General features: G+C 39.3%; 1 protein-coding gene across 1 annotated transcript; it reads left to right on the top strand.

Annotated features, from left to right (window-relative positions):
- Positions 1-4,555: 4,555 nt before the first annotated feature.
- LOC133611026 (ectonucleotide pyrophosphatase/phosphodiesterase family member 7-like) lies at positions 4,556-18,299 on the top strand. The gene is made up of 5 exons (XM_061967872.1): positions 4,556-4,814; positions 10,828-10,973; positions 13,173-13,805; positions 16,345-16,591; positions 17,846-18,299. Exons 1-5 carry the CDS (start codon positions 4,556-4,558, stop codon positions 17,962-17,964), a joined length of 1,404 nt encoding a protein of 467 aa, XP_061823856.1. The 3' UTR covers positions 17,965-18,299.
- Positions 18,300-18,744: the final 445 nt, after the last annotated feature.

Below are 18,744 nucleotides of genomic sequence, written 5' to 3'. Positions count from 1 at the left end.
TTTGTTTATTGATTAGTGTCCCCACCTTCTGTCTACACTAATCATGCCCCCTTATATACGGCCTCGCCATTCACTTGGTTCGAGTACATTGTTCGCCACTGTGATGTTTGTTTCACGCTATGCTAATATAACTTGTCCATGCTACCCTTTTGCTACCTTCTTAGTTCCTGCTACTCATTTTGCTATGTTAAAATAGCGCTTGAAAGTGTGATCTGGAAACACATTGCATTGTGGGTCTTGCTCGACTCTGAATCGCCTATTTACACGGCTGAATGCAGGACTCTGCTTAAGTATTGTTGTTTTTTGAAAGTTTGAAACGTGCAGCATCATTAACTGCCACAATCGTGGTCATAATCGTTTCAGGGAATAAAAGGATTTTGTGAAATTTTTCTCATTTCCAGCGTGAACGCAAAAACGACACGGTCAAACATAACTTTTAATGTCATCACCTGGTACATGTTTGCGTTCACGGCATTTTAAGACTGGTAAGTTTGAATCAAAGCATGTTTTATTCAGTTACACACGTAGCATTTAGTAAGATCTTAGCGTTAGCCAAGATAGCTGTGGGCTAAAAACAATGTACAGTACGTTGAAAAAAAACATGTCTGTTTACTTTTTGTCTTGGGTAAGCACAAAAATATATGAGTATTATTTACAGAGCAGTAGCAGAGTGATCAAAGTATTTAAATGTATGGGCTTGTTTATTCAAGGAAACCTGCTCACTCCATCTCAAACACAGTAAGAGATGAAAGCCGTAGATTACGCGCAATTTGAATGGGGGCCTTAACGGACTTTGCATTTTGAAATTCTTCACCGGTAAAAAAAAAACTGACTGCGTTGATGAAATATAGACAAGTTGGGCTCCAACAATGGCGGCATCTTACTCAAATCTTTTGTGAATTGGACGTGCGCATTTGGATCAATTTCACCAATTTTGCTTTTTTTCGAGGTAGGAAGCCTTGGGTATAGGCAACAGTTTGTCTCGGTGTGGTCTCTTGACTTTTTTTTTGTTGTACGATCCATTTTAATCCAATTTGTTGCTCTCTCCCACATTACTGCAAGTGCAGTACAGCTATGTACACAAAACCTAAGTCCTGTTACGTGTGTACAGGGGAAGAAGACGGCACAGACAGCAGAGGCGTCGTTTTAGCTCTATATCTATTTATATAAATATATATACAATAGAATGGAGTGCGACTAATCCAGAATATGTGTGGTGTGCGACTATGTGTAGAACTGTAGTGTGTGACCAGTAGTGTTGAGCAAGAGGCGGAAGTCCAAGAGGGGCAAGGCTGGCTCGGAGGTCTGTGAACAGGCAGGAAGTCGGGGGCAATAGAGAGGCGTCAAAGTCCGTGTCCAGGGGGGAGGTCGAGATCCAAAAGGGGCAGCCAGAAAACCAGAGGGGAACACAGGGAGACAAGACACACTGATCGTAACGCGGGAACGGAGGAATGCTGCTGGAAGACGACAAGGGGGACACGAGAGAGAGTATGCATATAGCTTGGAGAATTTCGGCTTACTGTACAGGAATAGGTCGCTATGTTCTGGCCCAGGATAGCAGGCTGTGCTGGCTTAAGAAGGCAAGAGAGCTCATCAGCGACAGGTGTGTAGATTGCTGATTGGTGATTGAATGCAGCCGCTTGCTGCAGCCGGAGTGGCGCTGGCGCGCTCTTGGAGGTGCGCACAGCGCAGCGCACAGATGCATCCCAGGCCGTGACAAGTCCAGCAAAAACTGCTACCCGGCACCCACAATGCATTGCAAAATCACGTGCCCTCTCAAGCGTTATGGCCTTAAGTTTCCCATGCACTTCTCTGCGGCACGACCCTGTTGTTGTATTTTGTCTTGCTTAAAGGATTAAATAATCTATTTTGGGCTCTGGGAATCACTAATAAGCCGGAGTTCATAGAATTCAGATTTCTGGCCGGGACATATGATACAATGCAATCAGCAAGATAAGATGGAACCGACCTTTTAGTATTTTATACTTAAGTGAAAAAAACCTTGAAGTCGCACCTTAAGGGCACAGGAAGCCGGTGCAGGTGAGCCAGTATAGGCGTAATATGATCAAACGTTCTTGTCCTAGCAGCCGCATTTTATACAAACTGTAATCTTTTAATGCTAGACATTGGGAGACCCAAAAATAATATGTTACAGTAATCGAGAAAAGATGTAACAAAGTTACTGGAAGAATAAGTCCCTTGTTGGGTTAGAGCACTGGTCTCCTCACCTGTTCCTGTTTGCCAATCAGGAGGCAAGACAAGTTTATTTATGCTTGGCAATTCAAAGTACTTTACAGATGCATACAATTGCAAGAAGGCACATAGAATCATAAATAAATAGTGAAGTAATCATAAAATTCATCATAATTCAATTAAAATCAAAACGATGTAGGTAAAATACTTCAGTAGACGTATGCACAGTTTTAAAAAAGTGCAGCGTAGATTTCAACATTGCCAAAATTGAAGCCTGTTTCACATCTTCTGGAAGACCATTCCAGATTTGAAGGACATAAAACTAAAATGCAGCCTCCCCATGTTTAGCTTAGAGCAGGGCTATTCAACTACATAATGAAGAGGGCCGAAGTTTCAAGAGTCCAGGGGGTGAGGGGCCAGACATCGAAATGTGGACGTTTCGTCAATAAGTGCCTCCTCAGGTTGAATTTCTTTTGAGACTGCCTATACTTAATTGCAAAATAAACACATCGGCTTTCACACTGCACTGTCAATAAATTCATTATTCTGCCCTCGCTACTCGTTTCCTGCGTGTGCAGATAGTTAAAAGCATGAAGAAACAAAAGCTGCAGAAGTTTTGTTGAGGATTGATGTTCCTTCTTTTGAATTAGAATTGAATTATTTTCCTTTTTCAGTTTTATTCCTTTACAATTCTCCCTTCATTTATGTTTGTAAGCCTGAAAATATAAACATAAAATAAACATTACAATAGTATAACGTCCATTATGTATTTTACATAAGTAAAATAGAAGTTGTATTGTTAATATAGTCACACAATAAACTACAAATGTTTACGCATATAGAAATTATTCAACATCCTCATCAAACATTGCACACAATGAATGTGACTCATCACAATTAAACCTAAGGTGTAGTGTTATCGCCCTCTACTGGTCAAATGTAGCATTAGTATTAAACAAGCTTTGATCAGCAGAGTTACTCTCAGACAAATATCAACACGACCACGAATACAAAAGACACCACAAAGTCAGCAATTTCAATACAAAATAAACTAAATATCTTTATACACAATATCGCTTACAAATGTTTGACCAACTTTGGTGATGAAGCTTACAGGCTGGGATTTCTACCATTGTTGCTGCTTGTCTGGATCAATGTGTTAGTCGCTTAAAATGAAAACAATGACTCGAGAACTTGCTTGGGGCAGAACATTCATGCTTTGTTTTCCAGTCGTTGTTAAAAGTCCGATTTTTCCAATTTATTTAGATTTTTTTTCAGGGTTGAATGAGTAGTCTTCTTCTACTCATCCCACTGCTGCTTCATTGTGACACTTATGCCTCGCTGTCGCCACCTGCAGGGTGGCAGGTTTTTTTGATTGAGACTTTTATTAGTAGATTGCACAGTACAGTACATATTCCGTACAATTGACCACTAAATGGTAACACCCAAATATGTTTTTCAACTTGTTTAAGTCCACTTAGTACTGCATACTTGATCAATCCTAGTTTTAATGGTTTCATCAATTCTATTCGGGTGATGTTTGGCGGGCCAAATGAAAAGCTTTGGTGGCCTGAGGGCTGCCAGTTGAATAGGACTGACTTAGAGGGCTCTGATGTTGCTGAATAATTTCTTTGCTTCATGTTAAATTCTGCATGTTTGCTGTTTTCCACAAGCGAGTAAGTTCATGCCTTGCTCTGCATTTTCTTATTTATTTTCCGTTTCATGGTGCATTTTTTTTCTCCTTGCTACGCACAACCACTTTCTGTTGTAGCTTATTCACAAGATGAACCGAAATAACAGTGTTTACATGCACGCTTCTGTCTCTGCATCCTGGGGCCACGCCACAAGCTAAAGTATGTGCCCACCATGATAAACAAAAAGATAAGATGGAAAGCACACAATTTTCCTGGTAGACAGTGACACCATAAGAAAACAAGGTAAAACAATAATAGAGAAGATTAAGAGCAGCTCTTATCACAAGTCAATGATCATACTGCATCTGTTTAGTACAGCCATTATTACTTGAATCCCAAAAAGAGCTGTACCATTTTACAAGACATCTGGGCTCAACACAAAGGGATAGCTATACTCAGAACTTGTTGTATATATTTCATTATCTCCCTATATCAGTGGATTACATTGTAAAATTATAAAGTGTCTTTGCAGAGCGCTAACTGATATGCTAACCGACTGATTATGTAAATGGTGCAGCAGGGGTGTGTCCATCACAAAACCTAAAAGTGTTTACTCCTTAATCGTTAAGAGAACACACATTAGGGGTTTATACCAACCAGATACATGCTAATCGTATGCCTGGAGAGACTCTAAATGTATTTCAAACCAGCAGATTTTTAGTCTGAAAATGTCAAACGCCTTCCTTTGCCTTGTTATCACATACCACATTATCTGCCCAGCCTGTAATGCTGCTCCAGCAGGGACTTTAAGTGGGTCTCCAAGGAACAAGTTGCTGCTCATCTCCTTTGATGGCTTCCGTTGGGATTATGACCGGGATCTTGAAACCCCCAACCTGGATAAGATGGCCATGGATGGAGTGAAAGCGATCTATGTCACACCACCCTTTCTCACCATTACTAGCCCTGCTCACTTCTCGCTGCTAACAGGTAAAATGCAATCTCTTAAAACCATATATATATATACATATATATATAGGGCTGTGAAGTTATTTTTTTTTCCAGATTAATCACACTCTTGAACTGTGATTAATTATTTGCTTGCATACATAAAATTTGCTTATGAAAATACCTCAATATATGGATACAAATGTAAACGTTTTTTTTAAATGTTTTACTAAACTGCAAGTCATTGATTCACTCAAAACTTGGTGACAGTTAGTAAAGTAACAATTAAGTGCACATTATGAAAGCTTGGTACAGATGTACAGTAAATTAAAGGGGAACTGCACTTTTTTGAAATTTTGCTTGTCATTCACAATAGAAAAGAACACATTTATTTTTATTTTTTTGATGCATTCTAAATAGTAAATAAATGTGACTGATAGAATCGTGTTGAAGTCCTGTTTAGATGAAGAATGACTCATTATCCTCGCAAGGAAAAAAGGGGGTGGTACCAAGCGTCTTTTCATGTCGTTCTCACTATTCTCGGGTTTAAATTGGCTGTCAAAGTATACCAACTCGTCGGATTACCTCCTCATCCTTCTACTATCAAGGTGAGAGACATGTATCTGATCTAGAATAAACTTTCATCTGAATCGAGGCGAGGAAGCACCTCACCAGCCAGTATTCTAGGGAGTAATCACGGCGCTGCTATAAATCATTTACTGCTATAAATCATTAGGTATTACTGTAAATGGTAAGTTTTAGAGTCACACATATAAAGGCACACATATCAAAGCCCTGACATTAGGGTGCGAGGTATTTGCGAGCGGCAATAATCATCAAGAAAAGCCTGCAGAGAAACAGTAACCATGGAAACCGGAGTCAGAGGGGACAAAGACAACCCAACCCCCCTTTGGAAAAGAAGATATCAATCCTTGGGAGGAAAGAGAAGACAGACATTTTGCGATGAGCCAGAAGTGACAGGATGTCTCCCTGATTTGTATTTTTTTGCTTCAAACAATCACATTTTAAAATAAATCTAAGATGGTGAATCTGAAAATTGACAACGACTTGGTGAGCTTTATTACAGGTTTAACGAATATGCGTAGGAGAAAAACTTATCCTTCTTTCACTGTCCATTTCGAAAAAACATTGTTTCATTTATCTGTGGTAAACTCAGCCAGAGGAGTTTGTTGTCCTCTGTTTGCAGTCCATGTAGCCTTCATGCTAGCGACACCATCCTAATGTTTCGATCTTTGACCATCTGCCAAAGTGCTGGCCAGATACTGGCCAAAATTCCAGTCTTCTAAAATTGTTCTTTGACTGCAAAAATAAGTGTATGTTTAATGTATCATAAGATTTTCTGGTACATTAAAGCCAAAAAGTTTTGGGGTCCCCTTCAAATAAATTTTAGTACCTGTGCCGTTACCAAATTTTTGACATCAAGTCAACCCTAATACACACATGTCCTGAATGGTCCTCTTTTGTGGCCAGTAAGGGTACAAAATGGCCCAAACTGTCTCGGACTGGTTTTTGAACACTATCTCCCCGGCAATTTCATGTATTGTTACCAAAGTTACAGGGTGTTATTAGTACGTGCTTCTGAACCTACTGTAAAATTTGGGGCTTTTTTTAACAAAGGGGAGGCTGTTACAGTCTTGAAAAGGATCGCATGTCCCAAAAAGTCCCATGTCTTGCCCCAAAAGACCTGAACTGGTTTTGACACAGCGGGCCCTTTCTCTGAAATGATTTCCTTCTTTTGTTTTGGGACTTTTTTTGGTGTTTGGCTTTGCCACAAATGCTGACGCCACAAAGACTGGGCTTGCTTGTCCACCTAGCTTCATCAGAAACAGAATAAAATCATTAAAGGGGAACATTATCACAATTTCAGAAGGGTTAAAACCATTAAAAATCAGTTCCCAGTGGCTTATTTTATTTTTTGAAGTTTTTTTCAAAATTTTACCCATCACGCAATATCCCTAAAAAAAGCTTCAAAGTGCCTGATTTTAACCATCGTTATAAACACCCGTCCATTTTCCTGTGACGTCACATAGTGATGCCAACACAAACAAACATGGCGCATAGAACAGCAAGCTATAGCGACATTAGCTCGGATTCAGACTCGGATTTCAGCGGCTTAAGCGATTCAACAGATTACGCATGTATTGAAACGGATGGTTGTAGTGTGGAGGCAGGTAGTGAAAACGGAATTGAAGAAGAAACTGAAGCTATTGAGTCATATCGGTTTGAACCGTATGCAAGCGAAACCGACGAAAACGACACGACAGCCAGCGACACGGGAGAAAGCGAGGACGAATTCGGCGATCGCCTTCTAACCAACGATTGGTATGTGTTTGTTTGGCATTAAAGGAAACTAACAACTATGAACTAGGTTTACAGCATATGAAATACATTTGGCAACAACATGCACTTTGAGAGTGCAGACAGCCCAATTTTCATCAATTAATATATTCTGTAGACATACCCTCATTCGCTCTCTTTTCCTGAAAGCTGATCTGTCCAGTTTTGGAGTTGATGTCAGCAGGCCAGGGAAGCTAGGGTCGATATTCTTCTCTTGATCATCTTCGGTGGCATAAGGGACGGTGTGAGCCAAGACATCCAGGGGGTTTAGCTCGCTCGTCTGCGGGAACAAACCGCCGCCATTGCTTGCCGTGCTACCGAGGTCCTTTGTCCCTGAATTGCTCACACACTCCGGCAGATTCAATGGGGGTCTGGCGGCAGATTTCTTTGACTTTATCGTTGGAAATGCATCTGCTTTGAGTGTCGCAGGATATCCACACATTCTTGCCATCTCTGTCGTAGCATAGCTTTCGTCGGTAAAGTGTGCGGAACAAACGTCCAATTTCTTGCCACTTTCGCATCTTTGGGCCACTGGTGCAACTTGAATCCGTCCCTGTTCGTGTTGTTACACCCTCCGACAACACACCGACGAGGCATGATGTCTCCAAGGTACGGAAAACAGTCGAAAAAACGGAAAATAACAGAGCTGATTTGACTCGGTGTTTGAGAAAATGGCGGATTGCTTCCCGATGTGACATCATGTTGTGACGTCATCGCTCCGAGAGCGAATAATAGAAAGGCGTTTAGTTCGCCAAAATTCACCCATTTAGAGTTCGGAAATCGGTTAAAAAAATATATGGTCTTTTTTCTGCAACATCAAGGTATATATTGATGCTTACATAGGTCTGGTGATAATATTCCCCTTTAAATCCAAGGAAGATACGAGACAGGTCAGAGATAAAAGTGTGGAGAAGTCTAACCTAGGCTTAACAACCTAGGCTACAAAAATATTTCCCACGCTTTGCTCATCCTACGGAGCACTGTTCAAAGCATCATCCTGAAGTGGAAGAAGCTTGGCACAACTACAAACATACCAAGACAAGGACGTACAAATAAACTTACAGCCCGAACAAGGATGGCCCTGATTAGACATGCAGGCACTGGGACCATGGTGACTTTGGACAAACTGCAAAATCTACTGACCTACTCAGTGGCCTAGTGGTTAGAGTGTCCACCCTGAGATCGGTAGGTTGTGAGTTCAAACCCCGGCCGAGTCATACCAAAGACTATAAAAATGGGACCCATTACCTCCCTGCTTGGCGCTCAGCATCAAGGTTGGAATTGGGGGTTAAATCACCAAAAATGATTCCCAGGCGCAGCACCGCTGCTGCTCACTGCTCCCCTCACCTCCCAGGGGGTGAACAAGGGGATGGGTCAAATGCAGAGGTCAAATTTCACCACACCTAGTGTGTGTGTGACAATCATTGGCACTTTAACTCAGATAGGGCAATCTGTCTACCTGATGACTAAGAGTCGTGCACTGCACAAATGTAGTCTCTACGGGAAAAAAAATAAAACCATAACAAATCCTATTTGCAGTTTACCAGAAGCCATGAGCACACCACCCCCGCTGTCAAATATGGTGGTGGTAGCAGCATGCTCTGGGGCTGCTTTTGTGCAGCAGGGACAGGGAAGAGCGTCCGGATTGATGGGAAGATGGATGGAGCAAAGTACAGGGCAATCCTGTCGAGAAACCTGCTGAAGTCTGCCCAAAACTTTAAAACTGGGATACACCTTTCAGCAGGATAACGACCATAAACATAAAGCAAGGCTACAATTAAATGGCTAAAAAACAAACATAAATGTGTCCATCTAATCTGACTCAGCTTGAACTTTTTTGAATGATGCAAACAAGGCTTGGGAAAATGTGATGTGGTCAGATAAGACCAAAATTGAGCTCTTTGGCATCAACATTGACTCGATGTATTTGGAGGCAGAAAAGTGTCACCCAGAAAGATTTGTATTTGACTACCTCTACATGAGTAAATCCAGAGGTGCATTGGTTGAATGACAGTAAATTGCTCCGTGATATTTGACGTGAAAGTAGTCCTAATTATAGAGTTCAAAATACCGGTACTTCTTTTTAAAAAAAATCAGATTTGGATTAAACTTTCTTTCAGGTATCCTGGCATGAGTTTGTAAATCCCAGAGGTAGAATAGCTGAATGATCGCTGGTAATTTTTTGATAATTGCTTTCTGATGGTAACGACATGAATGGTCTTTTTGGCAGAGTTCAGAAGATTTTTTTTAATTCTAAAATGCTACATAGAATATGGATGAAACTTCTTAGGTGAAGTCCTGGAATGGTCTGTAGTACACATCAAATCTCAGAGGTGGAATGGCTGGAATTGTTATGATTTCATAACTTTATAAAGGTACCTGAGGGCCCTTTTTTAGTTACTGACATCAGTGACAGGCACTTGAGCTAATATTGAATGATGAAGAGATTATGATTATAGGCCCATCAAGTTGCTGGCAGGATGGCAGCAGTAAATATTATTCCATGTCTTCAAGAATGGCCATTTCCATTCATCTGACATTTTTTTTAAACTTCCCAGCTGATTCTCCCTCCAGTCCTTGATATCTGTAAATCCAATGACAAACATGAATTCATTCACCTCAGGGCATTCAACTGATCGCAAGTGGACTGTTTGGTTTGACTTAGAAGACGTTTTGCCGCTCATCCAAGTAGGCTTCATCAGTTCGTTCATAGGCTTAGATTGGTCGGATCTAGTCTTCTATGACAAACCAAATAGTCCAGTTGCGATCGATTGAATGCCCTGAGATGACAATGACCTGGATGAACGAGAACCTTTATAGACATGGATGGATTCAATTATTATGGTCAAAGGAAGACCATGGATGTGACTTCTTCTTCCAATGAGGCATTTTCCAACACAGACTCTGTCTTGACTTTATATGAGTGGTCAAAGATTTTCAAACTTTAGGTAACTGTGGATCGATAAGTAAATTATTCCTTCAAACAAAACAAACTAAACTCAGAGTTTTGTCACGTACATGCCTACATGAGACTTGTAATTCTGGCTGGTGTTTATTAACTTCAATGTTGAGGCTCTGCCTACTCCGGAACAAAGAGAGGAGAATAATAGAAAAAAATTTCAAGCCATGTCCCCGGAAATGTTCCGTATTATATCAGCAGTGCTCCAATTTGACAATTGTTAGACAAGACATTTAATGTCTGGGAAAAGTGGGTGTCTGCCTCTCAGGTACAATCCTGAGTTGGGAAGTTGTTATGTCTCATGTAAAACAGGACACTGTGGAATTGTAAAATATTTTCTCCAAAAACAACCTAAAAAGTAGACTGAGTGGTCTCTTTAAGGCACTAAATTGTGATGCTACACAAAATGTTGAGACCTTGACCATATCTTGGCTTGAAGATTATTTTTAAATAACGACCCCTGCTTTCAATACAGCTCAATACTGTATAATATTGTTTATCATAATTCAATTTCCGCATTTTGTTTGTTTACATTTCAGTTTGCAATCGCCCATCATATTGCATTTTAAATGCACCAGGCTCGGACTGAAACAGAGGATATTATTAGCGCAATACAGAGTGCTGCTGTGACCCATTCCTACATTTCACACAGAAATCAGGCATACATTAATGTTTATATTCATGTAAATAGCAATCTGTTCTCATTTCTTGTGTATTTTTGCCCCTTTCTCAACCCAGGAAATTTCGTAGAGAATCACGGGGTAATCCACAACATTTGGTTCAACACAACCACTCAGGAGAAGAAGCAGTACCATGCAGCTCAGTTTGTCGATTCCTATTGGGACAATGGCAGCTTACCCATCTGGATAACGGCACAAAGACAGGTTCATCCAGATATGTTTATGTTTCTTTAATACCTCATACAAAAGGTTGGATTTTTGTCTGATGAATTCCATTGGTTTTCTTCCAGAGAGTCAATGAAAGTAGGTTTGTGCCATTGCTGGTTCGTCACATTTGTCTTGTGTCATCAAAAAAAAAAAGTGAAGATAAGTTTTAGAGTTTACATTTGCAAGATACTGCATGATAACAGTTATACCTCTGAGGCATTTGAATTTCAATATACTCCGGATATTCAAACTGGTCGGTTCGGTTTGTCTTAGAACACATTTCAGTAGTTTTCATCAGTTTATGCTCATAGATTTAGATTGGTGAGATCTAGTCTATGAGCATGAACTAATGAGCAGCGAAACGTCTTCTAAGACCAACTGACTGATTGAATGCTCTGAGAATTAGGGATGGTAATCAAAAAACGGTTGTTTCATAGAACTGGCTCCCAGGGTTTCAATGCCTGGGAATGATTTGACAGTTTTGTTAATGATTCCCTTGTCGATTCCTGTGGGCACGCATGACATTACCGTGCACGGCACAAAAGTGGCACAAAGGCTGGAGTTATTTAACTTGACTTGCTTGTATTTGTCACTATTTGACTTAGTTTTACTTTTGAGCACTCAGCTCATACATCATTTAAACAAAATCATGTTACATAATATTGTGTTTATTTCTACCGTAGACAGTTAATTTTATTACTCTACTATAATAATTTTCAAAAAGTTTTTTTTCTGGGGAACCCCGGAGTCCTGACCATGGCACCCCATAGAGGTTGTCGGCCACTTAAGACCTGTACGTGTCCATGACCTAAATTAGTCCGATTTCTCAAATAGTTGGACTCGAAATCAGCCTCCTACATCTTATGATCGTGTTCAGTTTTTGAAAAGTCGGACTAACACACCTGGATTTTGCGATCGGAAACCAGATCTCTAGGGGGCGGAGGGTAGAAAGTACATCGATGGTAGAAAAAAGAAACATAGATTTATTTAAGAAGGTAGCTAAGAAAATGTAGAATACCGGCTTAATTCAGACTCTCTAACGAGATACGAATGAGATGAAATAGAATGAAGCAGGTAGATTAAAGGCGAATAAAAAAGCGTACACAAATCTCTTCACGCTGCATTTGTGCAAGCCAACTGATTCACTTTCAGCACAACTGGCAAGATAGTCCAGAACAATAGCAACCTTCATCTGGATATCAGTCAGGGCAGAAACGGTCTTTTCCTTCAGATTTAGAACTCCTTCTATCCGTCCCGATACATTCTTGGTAGTAGCCTTATGCTCATTTCTTGATACTGTCTGCTATTTAACATCAACATAGCCATTCAAGATGTAATGTTTGTAATCTGTGCCAATATTACAGCGGACATCACTTAAAACAAGTTGTATGGATCCGCAGACGGCTAGTGTGTCGTCATAGGTCAACCGGAAAAGGAATTCCTTTATCTGCGCTAGAAAGAAATAGCGCCCCCCCAGTGCACATGGCATATGACGAATAGTCGCATTAGAGAGTGTGCATGGACACTTGGACTCCATACGTAGATAACCGATAATGACCGGAATCGTTAAGCTGAATCAAAAGTGGAATTTTATCAATTCCCATCCATAATAAGAATAAAATTACCTGGATGAATGGAAATATCTGTAGATACATTTCACAACCCTTTCGTCCTCCAACAATAAGCCTACAACAAGGAAGGTATTTGTCCATACACTGTACTTCCAATCTTTTAGTTTCCCACGACTCTCTTCTTTCATTGTGTTCATTCTATTTAACAACACTAAAATTTAAAAAAAAATGTATTCTTTGTTTATTGGAGCATGGGAACATATGGCTATGTTAAACACAGGAAGTGAACAATAACAGTCATTGCTGAGACACGGAGGTCTAATGTATTAACCTGTTAAGCATGTTGGAAACAAAACTATGGCTAATTACATGTTATGGGCAAATTCTAATTGATTCACCCTCCAAAGAGTGTCTGCTCCTGGTGCCCCAACAAAATTTCAGGTGTGAAACATGTTGAATATCATTCCACCCGGAATAAAGAATGGTTCAAATAAATAAATAAAATCCAAAAATCAATTATTGCCTATGACGTCTGGACTAAAAAACACTGTACTGTGTGGTTCATGCTCTTGGAACCAAACAAGAACTACAAGTTAAGCACTGTTGTTTGTGTTTGAACTTTTAGGGTTTAAGAACAGGGTCTCTGCATTTTCCTGGCACAGCTGCTACCTACAAAGGAGAAACAGTGAATGTGAAGCAGGTGGAACCTCCTATCTATAATCATGGAAACGAGACAGAATGGAGACTAAACATCGATAAGGTGATTGGAGAGTGGTTCCACCAACAGGACCTGGACTTTGTCTCCTTGTACTTTGGAGAACCAGATTTAGTTGGGCACAAATATGGACCTGATTCCCCTGAATGCCAGAAAATGGTCCAGCAAGTGGATCGTACTGTAGGCTACATCCGGGACAAGATCTTTTTTCACGGTTTAACTGACAGACTCAACATAATCATTACTGCTGACCACGGGATGACTAAAATCTTACCTGAAGGACAAATTCAGAGGATCGTCTTGTCTAAGATTCCGGGCTTCAGCTTCAAGGATATCCAGTTCCAACTTTTAGATTATGGGCCTGTTGGAATGCTGCTTCCAAAAGAAGGGAAGCTGGAGAAAGTCTATCAAGCTCTGAAGGGAGGACACCCTCACCTCCATGTGTACAAAAAGGAGGACATGCCAGAACGACTACACTACAGTTCTCATCCACGACTTCTTCCCATCATCCTCTTGTCTGACCCTGGATACGTCATCAGTGGGGTGAGACTTTCCAGTGTGCATGTATTCAATTTTTTTTACATTTTGATGGTTAAGACCTTGAAGCATGTCAAAGAATTACAGTATATAAAAATAATAGACTGAAAACCGACTGAGATATTTGCCTAATTGTGGAGCGCTGTAATTTGTGTTCAATATTAGCAACCATTCCCGCAATCAGAAGCCTGTGCTCTGACAATAATGAGTACCTATACATTAGGGCTATTCATGGGTCAAATTCAGCTCGCGAATGACACCATATCGGCCCCAAAGTACAATTTAAAACTTGGTGGATAAACATTTTTGTGGAAAATTTGTAAAAACACTATAGTTATCCTGTTGTATGGGGAACTTGGACCACAGTAAACACATTGGAAGATCCTTGCATTGACATTTTTACACTTTTTTGGGGGTTTTGTTTTTTAACATCCGAGCAGGTAAAAATAAGACTATCACGAATCAAAACAAAGATACGTTGATTAAGACGACAACACAATTATCGGACATGTTAGTTAACGTGTAAAAACATCACAAAAATGTTGACGGACACAAAATCCGATCATATCTAATTTTGTCTTGTCGATGGGTGGAACAAGTTCGGAATATAACCAATCACAGCTCTTAAATGGCGACATTGAAAGAGGGGTGGGGGTTAGTTATGAAGGACAGCCAATCAGATGCTTTTCATTGCGAGATTAGGAAGTCGCCGATAAAAACCAAAATGTGTTGATTTTAACATGTTCCACATTGTAACATGTGTACAACCGGAATAAAGTGAAGAGGATACATTTCCTTGTTACTGCTATGATGCCATCAGCAGGCAAGTCATCTATCGTGACATCGACACAACTGTAAATTAAATCTAGTATTTTCTGCTTCTGTGTTTTGCCAAAAACTGATTCCCACCACGTGAGTGTGCATCGCTCGATAAAACTGCACTGCTGGGGCTTGGTCTGTCCACAACTGATTACTACATGTAAGACAAACACTTATATTTGTGGTTATTGTAAGGATACATGTTTGAAATTATTTAAGCCTTTATCGGGTCCGAAAAATTAAAGAGTTGGCCAATTTTATGGTATTAATTAGATTGTAAAGGACTGTTATTGATCAAATGCTACATAAAATAATAACTGTTATTCATTCATGCACATAATATATATTAATAAAGTGTTTGAATGTATTAATGCTTGCCAAAAATATATTCATTGTAATACTTTGACACATCCTATCTGTGCATACTTTATTAGTTTACCCCAAGACAGTTACATGTATGATAATAAAGTACGTTATGTACTAATAGTGTGTTGAACTACCCTTTAACCTTTGCCAAAGTGATTCAAAGTAATATTTTGATATTGACACATCGAATCTGTAAATCTTCTAAGGTTAGTCTAGTAAATGTATGCACATATGAGATGTGTCATTATCAAAAGATTACTTTGAATCCCTTTTTGCAGGCAAGAATACATTGATTTAATAAATACATCCAAACACTTTATTAATATTGATTATGTGCTTGCACAAATAACAGTTAATATTGTATGTAGCTTCTAAACAAGAAAGATATTTTAGCACATCAACATTGTATCAATAACAGTCCTTTACAATCTCATTAAATACCATAGAAATGGCCAATCTTTAATTTTTTGGACAGGATAAAGGCTTAAATAATTTCAAACGCGTATCGTTACAATAACCACACATATAAGTGTTTGTCTTACATGTCGTAATCAGTTGTGGACAGATGAAGTCCCAGCAGTGCAGCTTTAACAAGCGTGCACGCTCACACGGCGGGATTCATTTTTTGGCAAGGCTCCCCCCTGAAAAAAAGGTAATGCTGCCCCTTAAATATTTTTCTGCATGTGACTAAGGTGTTACTGTAGTCTGTTTACTTCAGATGCGGTCAGTAGTCATTTGTTCAACTTCTTTGGTTATACTAGTGGTGTTCCTCAAGGTTCCGTTTTAGGTCCTCTCTTTTCCATCGTTTGGGCTTTTCAACTGGCGACCTGCGAATTCACTTCAAAAAAATGGTGAGAGTCTCACATTTTTGCAGAAGGTCCTGCAACGTTGACAAAATAAATACACCAAAATCTAATGTCTACTGTAGCTGGTTCTCTGGAATTTACAAAATAAAAGTAATAGTGAAGGGAGATGTCTGGCCTCCCGATGTTTAGCTTTCTGGAAATGTGACCCTCAAAACACTTTGGTTGAATATTCCTGCTATACGGCATTGAATTTGCTTTTATTGTGAAGACGCAATAAAAAAATGCAAATATGACCCCTTGGCATGCTTCAGAGCAAACTGTCTGTTTGATAACTGCATTAGTCAAATGTTTCATTGGTGTAATTTTAATGCATTATTGCTACACTATTTGTTTGACTGACATTCTGTCAAAATTAAAAAAGTAAATCTTACGTTTCCTGACTAGTCGATCCAAAACAGTAGTTGTTTCCTGCTTCTACGTCTTATCTTCCCTTGGTTAGAGCAAGTAAAACTGCAATGTTTGTCATAACACTTCTCATTTTTGTGTCCATCCAGTTTGCACCATTGCAATTCAACAAAGGAGATCATGGCTTTGACAACGAAGTCATGGATATGAAAGCCTTTTTCAGGGCGGTGGGGCCCAATTTTCAGAAAAACCTGATTGTCGATCCGTTTGACCTGGTTAACGTGTACCCACTAATGTGCCATCTCCTTGGGATACAACCGGAGCACAATGATGGACACTTGGACAATACCAAACACATGCTGACTCCCAAGAAAAACACAGGAAGTGACCATGAAGGTAAGTTTATTAGGAAGCACAAACCTTTAACAATGACCTTCACACCTATGATGGCCTTCTTCACATTGAAGCGCAAAATAGTTTAAATGTTGGATGTGTTTGGAGAGCACTCAAACTACAACATATGTTATATTTAGGGCTACAGCTGTCGATTATTTTAGTAATTGAGTAATCTATCCATTAGTTTGTTCGATTAATCAAGTAATCTGATTAAACACTTTATGGCCTCAATGTGTACCGTATTTTTCGGACTATAAGTCGCAGTTTTTTTCATAGTTTGGCCGGGCTCCAGTGCGACTTATATATGTTTTTTTCCTTCTTTATTATGCATTTTCGGCAGGTGCGACTTATACTCCGGTGCGACTTATACTCCGAAAAATACGGTATTTTAGGGGAAATAGTTGAAATAAACAAAGATTTTTCTGCTTGCCAAAACCTTCATTCTTTTAATTAATGCACTTGAAATTCAAATTGCACTTTTAATATGTGCGCATGAAGAAAAATGTTAAATAAAAACCTGTCAATTGTGTATGAGGGGGCGTTAGGGACATTATTCAGAATTACCTCTAATACACACTACTGAAATGCTCTGACATAAACAACTGAAATGTTTTTCTCTCACACACACTACTGAAACACTCTCATTCCATGCGGTCTGGATTTGATACATTTTTATTAGTTATTGAAGCAACAGAATATGGATCAAAAGTTTTTTTCTCATCAAATTAATCGATTAGTCTATGCAGCGCTAATTGTATTTTGTAATAAACAGAAGAAGTGAATGTTGCCATTTGCAGCTGCTGTATGATAATGCTGTTTCGAACACAAATAGATTAGTTGTTTCATGTTCAAACTGAATCATTTATTTATTTCAGTATGGCATGGAGCGGCTGCATTAATGTGACACTTTTTTATTTGAAGGAGCGGACCATGAGTTTTGTGGAGAGTCATTTTCAATGTGCACCATGTGCGAAATTGATACACCTCTGTCCTGAACCAAGGATTTCTTAATCAGTCCAGTACTTTCTGTCCAGTGCAGAGAAACTCACATAGACGTAAACAACCACGAGCAAAAACACGTACGGATAACTTATAACACGCCTGACATCACACAGCACGTTAATTTATATAGCAGCTGTAAATCCATATCTTATCGTCATGGTGAAAGGTTGCAAGCTGTGTGGTGTTTAGTCTATGAACCCATCAACACTTTTTTTTTTTACTTACACTGTATTTTCTTGTCTGTCCTTCCAGGTGCAGAGGGCAACACTCAAACGGAGGCGCTGATAGGACTGATATCCGTGACAGGGTTTCTTGTCCTTGTGTTTATCGTCACCGTCTCCTACAACACGTGCAAAAGGACAAAAGCATGAGGTGTTATAGAAGTCCGATATAAATTATATTTAGGCATAAACCTTATCTGGAAGCCGCAGCACCCGCATGAAAAACGTGCCTTTCCGGGAGTCAAAGAAAAGGTATTTGCCGTGAATCCATCAAGTGTCTCTCTGCAGTGCAATGTTTCAGTCTTCCATAAAGTCAAGTTCATTCAAATTAATATGAAGGTATCTATACCGCATCTTCTCTCAGGTCTGGATCTCGTATTAAACATTTTGAAACATTTACAACAGCTACTATACATTTTAAATTAGGACTCTATAAAATGACATGATTGTTATTATCATACAGGTAATATTGTGAATAAATGAACTCGTGCACCAAACAGTACATGGAGGTAAATGATACATGAACTGGGGTCAATTATTAATAACTACTAGTCATTACTATACAGAGGAACCCGCGTAGGTGCTGGCCTAAGTCGACTTTGTCATACATGGTTCTGTTCAGTGGCTTTTGTCGACATAAACATGGAGAACCAAATGAATAATTCCTATGGACATTGTTCCAAATTAACTGTATTGTATATATGTTATAGACATAATATAATATATCTGTATATATATATATATTATTCTGTACACATATTATGTATATATTCGTATATTTGTTAGATTTTGTATCGCTATAGTAGTCTATTTATACCTGCATTGTCCTTTCCATCCTTACACTTTCCATCATTGTAACTGAGCTACTGTGTTGAACAATTTCTCTTGTGGATCATTAATGTTTGTCTAAGTCTAAGTCTAGTACTGTAA

This window comes from Nerophis lumbriciformis, linkage group LG11 (genome assembly GCF_033978685.3).
Source record: "Nerophis lumbriciformis linkage group LG11, RoL_Nlum_v2.1, whole genome shotgun sequence".
NCBI lineage: Eukaryota > Metazoa > Chordata > Actinopteri > Syngnathiformes > Syngnathidae > Nerophis > Nerophis lumbriciformis.
The sequence above is the reverse complement of the archived record's forward strand: the minus strand, read 5'-3'. Positions and strand labels throughout refer to the sequence as shown.

Coding starts and splice junctions, on each gene's coding strand:
- LOC133611026 (XM_061967872.1), top strand. CDS start 4,556: ATGTCAAACGCCTTCCTTTGCCTTGTTATCACATACCACATTATCTGC. Junction 4,815..10,827: donor TCACTTCTCGCTGCTAACAG/GTAAAATGCAAT, acceptor TTCTCAACCCAG/GAAATTTCGTAGAGAATCAC. Junction 13,806..16,344: donor CTGGATACGTCATCAGTGGG/GTGAGACTTTCC, acceptor GTGTCCATCCAG/TTTGCACCATTGCAATTCAA.